At 33.3% G+C, this 9,414-nt stretch overlaps 1 protein-coding gene across 1 annotated transcript; it reads right to left on the bottom strand.

Annotated features, from left to right (window-relative positions):
* Positions 1-1,149: 1,149 nt before the first annotated feature.
* Positions 1,150-5,339, bottom strand: LOC149189087 (pentatricopeptide repeat-containing protein At1g11290, chloroplastic-like). Its single transcript, XM_089413148.1, has 2 exons — positions 3,049-5,339; positions 1,150-2,775 (listed from the first exon to the last, which is right to left on the bottom strand). The coding sequence occupies exons 1-2, from the start codon at positions 4,805-4,807 to the stop codon at positions 2,324-2,326; spliced, it is 2,211 nt and encodes a 736-aa protein (XP_089269274.1). The 5' UTR covers positions 4,808-5,339; the 3' UTR covers positions 1,150-2,323.
* Between the last annotated feature and the right edge of the window lie 4,075 nt (positions 5,340-9,414).

The following is a 9,414-nucleotide window of genomic DNA, read 5'->3' as shown; positions in this document are numbered from 1 at the left end:
ATCCTTAACCTGGGCACACAAATTGTGAAAATCATGCCCCTAGCCCATTTGTGGAGTAAGTGTTCCCTATATTGAGATTTTGCAATTTTGCAATAAGTTCACAACGCAATTAATAGTTCAAATTTCAGAGGTGATTATGAGAATACAAGTCTATGATTGTTAGTCTTAAAGTAACCAATTTTTGGCCTTAAACCATGGTTTCATCTATAAACACTAGTTATTAACAATGCGTACACATTTCCATATGCCTAAAACTCGCACACATTATTTATGAACTGATTTTCTTATTTACAATTTTACTTGTGTAAAATGCATATTCTTAGCCTCATATAAGAAAGCAAATGCATTATATTTTTATTAAAAACAATATACACATCCCAATATCATCTAATATCATCTTTGTCCATATACGAGTCTCCATACAGCATTTCATTTTTGCTACTATCTGAACAGTCTTTTTTACAGATCCAATCTGCTGGGATCCCTAAACTATGATGCTGATCCTTAACGGATGTGATACTGAATTTCATGTATCTGATAATTATATTTCCTTAATATAATACATATCGTTTTTCTCTCTGAAAAAAAAAATATCATCTTTGTCCATATACCTATTAACAAATGCGACGGAATATTGAACTATTGGGAATATTTGAACAATTAGATATCTAGCAAAAACTTTCGAAAACTATGAGAAATGTTTGTATTTTTTTTTGAAACAACAAAAGACATTTTGTAATATGGGTAATATTGTCGAGTTGTGGGGTATTTTTGGCGACGATATGATAAATGCTCAAGGAATGGCAAGTAATTTATACTCTTCATAATTTGTATGTAATATTTATTTATTTGCCTTTGGGGATGGAAAATATAGAAGGATTTTTTCAGCATAAAAAAGGAATCATAGCCTTTTAGGGGCCTTGAATCTCATGTATGTTGCCACGTTGTAACAATATAGCCACATTGACATAGAAATCCATTTCTAGCATGTAGAATGGAAATACAACCCTTAACTCAATTGACTTGGGCCCTCGGGCAATCTATCTCAACCAAGTTTTAGCTTGAAAATGATGAGAAATGTTTGTATGTTTTGAAAAAACAAAAGACATTTTGTTCTATTGGTAATATTGTCAAGGAGTGGGGGCATATTTGACGATGATATGATCAATGCTCAAGGAATGGCGAGTACTTTTGACCTTTCATATTTTTATGTAATGTTCAATTTTTTTTGCCTTTGATAATAGAAAATATAAAAAGAGTTTTTTCAGCACAAGAAAAGAGTCAGCCTTCTAGGGTCCCTGAATCTCATATATGTTGCCAGTGGCCACCTTATAACAATATAGCCACATGGACAGAGAAATCCATTTCTACTTATAACAATATAGCCACATGGACAGAGAAATCCATTTCTAGCATGTAGGAATCAGAACGATGGAAATACAACCCTAACTGAATTGACTTGGGCCCTCGGGCAATCTATCTCAACCAGGTTCTAGTTTTAGTGTCTGTCAAAGCACTCTTTCACCTATTCAGTGTATGTTTGCCAAGTAAATATCTGAAGGTCAGAATCTCCCATGAAGAAGGTAATTAAGCTGAAACAACATCCATACAATATTAGAGAGATAATACTTCAAAACATTCTCTAAAATACGGTCCCACTAATAGGTTTTTGGTTGTTTCTCAAAGCGTTCTGTCACCTATTCAGTGTAGGCTTGCAAAGTAAATATGTAAAGGTCAGAATCTCCCACCCAGAGGTAGTCAAATTAAAGCAACATCCCTATACTATTAGAGAGACGCTTCAAATTGTTTTCAACGATACGGTCCCACCACATGGCATACATGGACGTTACGACATAAAATGCGTAGGTCTTTTATGACTTGGAATCTCATTCAATGAATCATACTTTGATCTGCAACTCACAACACCCCTTGTATTACCAAAACTAAAATCCATCCGATTGTGAACTCAAGGCAAGTTTCATAGATAAGCTTCTTATTGCCAATAACCACCACAAGTGCATAATCTGTCCTTGAAATAATAGAATTGACATGTCCTTTGGCAATAAATTCTCTCTTGGAATCATTACTATATACATATTGCTGCCATGGCAGTCACCACATACACAAAGGTTCTTCACAATCTGGGCAGTAGTCTTATGGCTTGTGTTGAGATGTCGAATGCAATGATTAACTTCTCAAATCTGATGGTAAGATGTCGTCCCTTGCCTTCTCCAGATAATGGAACACAAAGTTTGTGCCAGGCACATGACTTTCTTCTCTCCTTTCTATTCAAGGTTTCCAACAATGCATATTTTTTCTCAAATTAAAGATACATGTCTCCTGCAAAAAATTTATGTACTTTCTTCCCTATGTCAATCCAACTACATCCTGGTGCCTTTTTCAATCCCCTCTCTTTCAACAGTGTTCTCAGCCTCGCAACATCTGCCCACCTGTTTGCCTCAGCATAGATGTTTGTCAAAAGAACATAACATGAAGCATTTCGAGGTTCTAATTCTATAATGTGCTCTGCCACACATTCACCCAGTGCAATGTTGCTATGAATTCTGCAACCACCAAGCAACGCCGCCCACACATTGGCAGTGGGTTCTAATGGCATATTTTTGATCAACTCATATGCCTCGTGAAGAAGACCAGAACGCCCAAGCATATCAACCATGCACGCATAGTGTTCTTCTCTTGGTGTGATGTGGTAACATGGATTCATACTATTAAAATAACGCCGCCCCTCTTCCACTAAGCCTGAATGACTACACGCTGACAAGACAGATATGAAGGTGACATGGTTAGGTTCTATACCTTGCTCTAGCATGTTGTCAAAAAGTGCTAGTGCATCCTCACCATGCCCATGCATTCCACATCCGGCAATCATCGCATTCCATGAGACTACATTTCTTTTAGACATTTTCTCAAACAACAGGCGTGCTATGTTTATGCTCCCACATTTGGCATACATATCTATAAGGGAATTACAGACAGCAATATTCGACTCAAAATAATTTCTAATTATGTAACCATGGGTCTGCTTACCTTCTCCCAGAGCTGATAAATGGGCACATGACTGGAGAACACTCAAGACAGCAATCGGATCAGTTTCAATGCCTTGCATTTCCATGTCCATGAAGAGAGTCAAGGCTTCATAAGCATGTCCATTTTGCACATAACCAGTAATCATTGCACTCCATGTAACCACATTTCTTTGACACAATTTATCAAAAATATACCTTGCAATCTCTATTCTCCCACACTTGGCATACATGTCAATCAGGCCCGTACCCACAACAACATCCTTATCAAAGCCATTTCTAACAATATAACCGTGAATCTGCTTACCTTGTCGCAGATCAGAAGATCGTGGGAAAGCTGGAAGAACACTCCCAATAGTAACTGAATCAGGTTTTATGCCTTGCAGTAGCATTTGAGCAAATAGCTTTGTGGCTACATTGGCATGTTCATTAAGCATATAACCAGCAATCATCGCATTCCATGAGGTCACACTTCTTTCAGGTATCCTCTCAAACATTTTGCATGCTATCTCTAAAGTCCTGCATTTCGAATACATGTCAATGAGGGCATTCCCGACAACAACATTGAGCTCTAAGCCATTTCTAATTACATAACCGTGGATCTCCTTACCTTGTCGCAGAGCTGGTAAACAGGCACAGACGGGTAGAACGCTTACTACAGTAACAACACTAGGCTTCATACCTTGCCCCTGCATTTCACCAAAACACTTCAAAGCTTTGTTGGCATGGCCCTCCTGGGCATACCCTGTAATCAAAGCATTCCAAGAAATCACATCTCTGTCACGAATGTTGTCAAACAAGACCTGTGCAGTCTCTAACCTTCCGCATTTGGCATACATATCAATAAGGGCATTGGACAAAACATCTGACTCCAATCGCCTCTTGATCACAAAAGCATGAATCTCCTTACCATGTTGCAGGGCTGCCAATTGCGTGCAAGCCGAGAGAACAGTCACCATTGTAACGGCGTCTTTCTTTACTCCTTGCAGCTGCATTTCTCTGAAAAGCATCAGAGCTTCACCTGCAAGTCCATTCTGTGAATACCCAGCAATCATAGAATTCCAGGATACCAAATCTCGTTCAAGCATTTTGTCAAACACTTGGCGTGCATCCTCCACTCGTCCACATTTGGCATACATGGCTATAAGTGAATCCGCCACAAAAATATCTGATATAAACCCTGTTAGAACTATTTCGCCGTGAACCTCCATACCCACTTGCAAATTCAATAGGCTCGTGCATGCCTTGAGTAGAGAGGGAAAGGTAAACCTGTTCGGTTTCATATCTACCAATTCCATTTTTTTATACAATTCAAGCGCTTGCTCCGGGAAATCATTATTTGCATACCCTCTGATCATCGCATTCCACAATGAAACATCGCGCTCGCATGTTTCATCAAATAGAAGGCGTGCGCAATCCATTTCACCCAACTGCGAGTACGTTGCAACCAGTTTTGTGAGCAAAAAGATGCTGTGATCAAGTCCCGTTGTGATCATGCGGGCATGAAGCTGTTGCAGTTGCTCTATGTGGGTACAAGCCTGCAAAACAAAAGCGAAAGCGTTGGGATTGATGTTCCTGGAATAGGGTTGACGTTTGCCAGAGACGGCAATGGCAGAAGCAGTGTGATGCAGAAGTTCGGCATTTGTATTCTGAAGCGAGAAGAGTGTATTGGTTTTATTGCTTACGGTGGAACTGCTAGAGTCACCCAAATTTTGATATAATAACGTAGGAGACTGGAAGGGCGAGTCCATCGCACAGGCCATGACTGCTTTGGAGTTTATATCAAACTAAATCGAATGGTTGAATAGGGTGCCTATGCACCACATGGCCTAATCATTTAAGATAATATAACAGACACTGAAAATATTCATTATTAAATTATCTAAAATCATTTTATCACGATATCTACAAATTTAGGCATGGTCTATTTTGAAAAATGTGGTGGTTGGTTTTCTGTTTCTCGGTTGTCTCACATGTCCCGTCATTGTCTCTGTTTCCAGCAATCCCTTCCCGTCCGGTTTGTACATCACTACTTATTTTCAAATTTGTAAAACTTGCAATAATCACTTCACTCTGCACACACACTTATAAACCCTATTTTTGTCATTGAAGCATCGCGATTTAAGATTTTGACAAGAACCCAATACAAAAAACCACTTTAACCAGTGTCTGAAGCCGTTTTGGCTCTCCTCTTTTCGCCATTTTTAAGAAATATTTATGGTTTACAGTGTAACAGTTGACGGCTCTTTAGATGTCAGAAACCTGTGCATTATTTACTTTAACCAGTGTATGAAGCCGTTTGACTCTCCTCTTTTCGTCATTTTTAAGAAATATTTCTGGTTTACCGTGACATGTTGCAGAAAGATATGCTTCTCATTTTGTTCTCACATTTGATTTATTTAAATGTGAGCAATAAAATGTTGTGGAAATATACGTTTGTTGATGCAAATTTGACCTTTTGTCTGTGTGTTTTTTTTCAAATTTATCAATACATTGAGATTTATTTAATTATTGTTTCTAAAAGGATAAACTTGATATTTTGGAAAGTTTGTTTTGTTTTATTTTGCTTTTTCTTTATCAATATATGGATACTAGTAACAATTTTTAGGTTGATTTATTTAATTATTGTTCAAAATGACTTTGTATAGTTGTACACTATTATGGAAAATAGTGAATATTTTTGGAAGAGCTTTTTTAGTATGACAATTATATGGTTGCTTGAGTGTGAGGTGTGCAAGTGCATTTTATATTTTTGGTAGTTGTGATTTCGAAAACTCAAATATAAATTTGATAATTATTTAATATTGTTATTAAGATTATGAAATTTGTATGATTAAGGGTTTTTTGGTGTATGTCTCTTGAAGTGTTATTATTAATGGCACAATTATATTGTTGCTTTAATATGAGATGTGCAAGTGCATTTTGTATTTCTAGTAATTGTGATTTGGAAAACTCAAATATAACTTTCATAATTATTTCATATTGTTATAAAGATCGTGAAATTTGTATGATTTGTAGGTTTTTTGGGCAAATATTTATGGACGTGTTATTAATAGTGGCACAATTATATAGTTGCTTTAACATGAGGTGTACAAGCGCATTTTGTATTTTTAGAAACAATAATCTAGAAAACTCAAATATAAATTTTATAATTATTTGATATTGTTGTAATCATTATGAATTATTTAAAAAATTCAAAAAATCTAATATAAATTTTATAAATAAGATATTATAAAATATTTTACAAAATCTAAAATCTAAATAACATAATAGATTTTTTTTTACAAAATTTCATATATAATGCATTCCTTATTTTATTATTGCTATGAACCATCTAAAAGAAAACACAATGTTCTATACTTGGTTTGGTTCTTTGGAATTTTCCTATCTGATAATGATATTTTCATAGATTTTCCTATCTCTACTCAACACTCTAAATATAAGATACAACATCTTTTAGATGATTTAGTTTTATAATATTTCCTTGAGACTTTAAATCTTTTATCAAACTTACAAACATACATACAAATTTATGTGAATTACATTTCTAATTATTAAAAATTTATAATTAACAAATATCATCAACATGGAGTTACTTTACCCTAATTTTATCTCAAAATTTCTCCACATATATGTCAACCCCATCATCTCTAACACGGATGCTTAACAATGTTTCCCTCCCTATTTCTAGCATAGCTCCTTGGCATTTTGGGTTGAGAAACCATATAGAAATATCACTTCAAATTTCCTCTCCATTTATGTAACTCCATTTCCATTTCCAACATTGTTTCCCTGCATTGCTAGTAATGAAAACATATAAAAATGAAACAACCATTCTCCACATGCTATCCTTCTCTATGCAAAAAAATCTTGTTAAAACGTCTCATTAATTAAGCACAATTTCAAATTGTGACATGAGGTGAAAAAGAAAATACGAGTAAATCCCCTATGAAAAAACCAAAGAACCACATTGAAGCCTAACCCTAAGTTTTTAAGTGACCCAAAAACAATTTTATAAAAATATTGACAAAAAAATATAAAATACACACTAAAGCAATCATATAATTGTGATACTAAGAAAAGCACTTTTAAAAATATTAGATTGTTTCTCAATAATCATCAACAACTTTACAAAGTTCCAAATATTCTAAAAGAAATAACTACATATGCACATGTTTGTGGCATCCAAAGAGCTGATCCATTGTTACAAAAACAAGCGGTTTCTCGTGACAAGTTGGGGGTTCAAAACACTATTGCAATGTTTCGATGACAAAATGAGGGTCTCCAAGTGTAGGTGCAAAGTAAAGTGATTATTGGAAGCTTTTTCATATTTGAAAATAGGTGCTTAGGGAGTAACGTCGTGCAACCACTAACTAGCGGGAAGGGATTGGAAGGGATTGCAAAAGATAGAGAAAATGACAAAAACATGTTAGATAACGGGGAAAGAAAAAAAAGACCATCACATTTTTCAAAACTTAGAGTAAATAACTATACCGAATTTTATATGGTATGAATAATTATTATTTTATATGGTATGAATAATTATTAAAATATATGGCATAAGATTATAATATTTTTATTTATTTAAAATAAAATAAATTAATGAAAAGTATTTCTCAATTACTTTTAAAAATGTGATATTGTCCTATAATACACTATAATGATCATTTTAAAAATGTGATATTGTCCTACAATACACTATAATGATCATTAATATTACAAGCACACTATAATGATCATTAATATTACAAGCATCTTATATTGTACATTAGGTGGATTTCTCACCCAAATTAAATATAATTTAGTTATTTGATAGAATTTAAAAATTAAAATATAATTTTTCAATTTTTAATTAAATTGTTATATTTTATATTTTAAAATTAAAATATTACTTATAAATTATATGATTAATATGGTGTAAGTAGTGGACAAATGGTTGGGCTAACTTACACTTAAATTTCGATTAATCTAATTCAATTATATATATATATATATATATTTATATATATATATTTATTATTATTATTATTAGTACAATCATATAAATTAAATAGCTAAGCATTAATCTACGATAAACATCAAACACCAATTACATAATACATTTAACTTGGCTAAAATTTAAAATTCATAAAAACTAACTAAATTATGACTTTATTTTAAATAATTGTCATTTTATGATTAAAATTATATATATATATATATATATATATATATATATATATATATCGGCTTAGATCCATCTTAACTTCGGATCTACTAAGCATCCAAACGGATCAAATCTAATTTCATTCTCAAAGAAGTTTGCATCTCAAAAGATATGATCTATCTCTCAGCTTGGTAGATCCAGAGTTAGGATGTATCTAATTTGCTTTAATTTCATCCTTTAAATAAACTTTACCGTGGATAGTCTTAATCGGGAAATAAACTTTGTTACAATACCATGGCTTATCAATACCACATGCCCAAAAAACCATAACTCGCTTCATATAACACTTGTTCATATGACATTTTTTGTTTTTAATTAAAAAATTTAATTAAAAATTTGAAAAAAACATAACCACTTTGAAGATAAATCTCTAACCTTTGATTTGTGTATGAATATTCTAAAATATTTTGTTGAGGTTAAATCTCTACCTAATAAATTGATGATTGAATTAAAATTTTGGAGACCCTATTTCAAAATAGGCACGCCTATGACACAAATATATACTATTATATACAAACATACACTATTATATGTTGACATAAACAAGCCTAGATCTACCTTAATTATAGATTTACCAAACGCCAAGAAGGATCAAATCTTTTTTCGCTCTAAAAGAGGTTTGCACCTCAAGAGATTTGATGGCATTCGACGCTTGGTAGATCTAGAGTTAAGATGGATCTAAGCTAGTAGAAAATATATACATATATAACATTTCTTCTTGTATCAGAATACCATTGGAAAAACCATAATTTGTCAAAACTTGGAGCCCAAAAGTCACGAACAATAAATTGACTATTTTACCTCAATTTAATTATTAATTATTAATTTTATTTTATTTTATTTTATGGAATTTTGACTGAGTCAAAATGTTTATATAACATGATAGAATATTAAAATGTATCTTCCATATTGGGATGGAAAGCACCTCTCAGCACAACGGCTTGGATTTAGATCCAATATAACTTATTTTTTTATTAATATATAGTATTATGTATTAACACATTGAAAGTTGGAGAGGAATGGGGTCTAAGACAAAAGGTCACCCCTAGCACATCACAGAGCATGTGCAAATTCAATGGTATTGAAGGTATCTGTTTTTTGGCCCATAAACGCTTTTTGTGCTGAGCTTTATACAAATGGAGGAGATTTAGGTAGACTACTCAC

The sequence above is a fragment of the Pinus tabuliformis genome, chromosome 3_1 (genome assembly GCF_031772625.1).
Source record: "Pinus tabuliformis cultivar Carrire ecotype Pingquan chromosome 3_1, CPIR1, whole genome shotgun sequence".
In the NCBI taxonomy this organism is placed as follows: domain Eukaryota; kingdom Viridiplantae; phylum Streptophyta; class Pinopsida; order Pinales; family Pinaceae; genus Pinus; species Pinus tabuliformis.
This window is presented reverse-complemented; position numbering and strand designations above follow the sequence as displayed.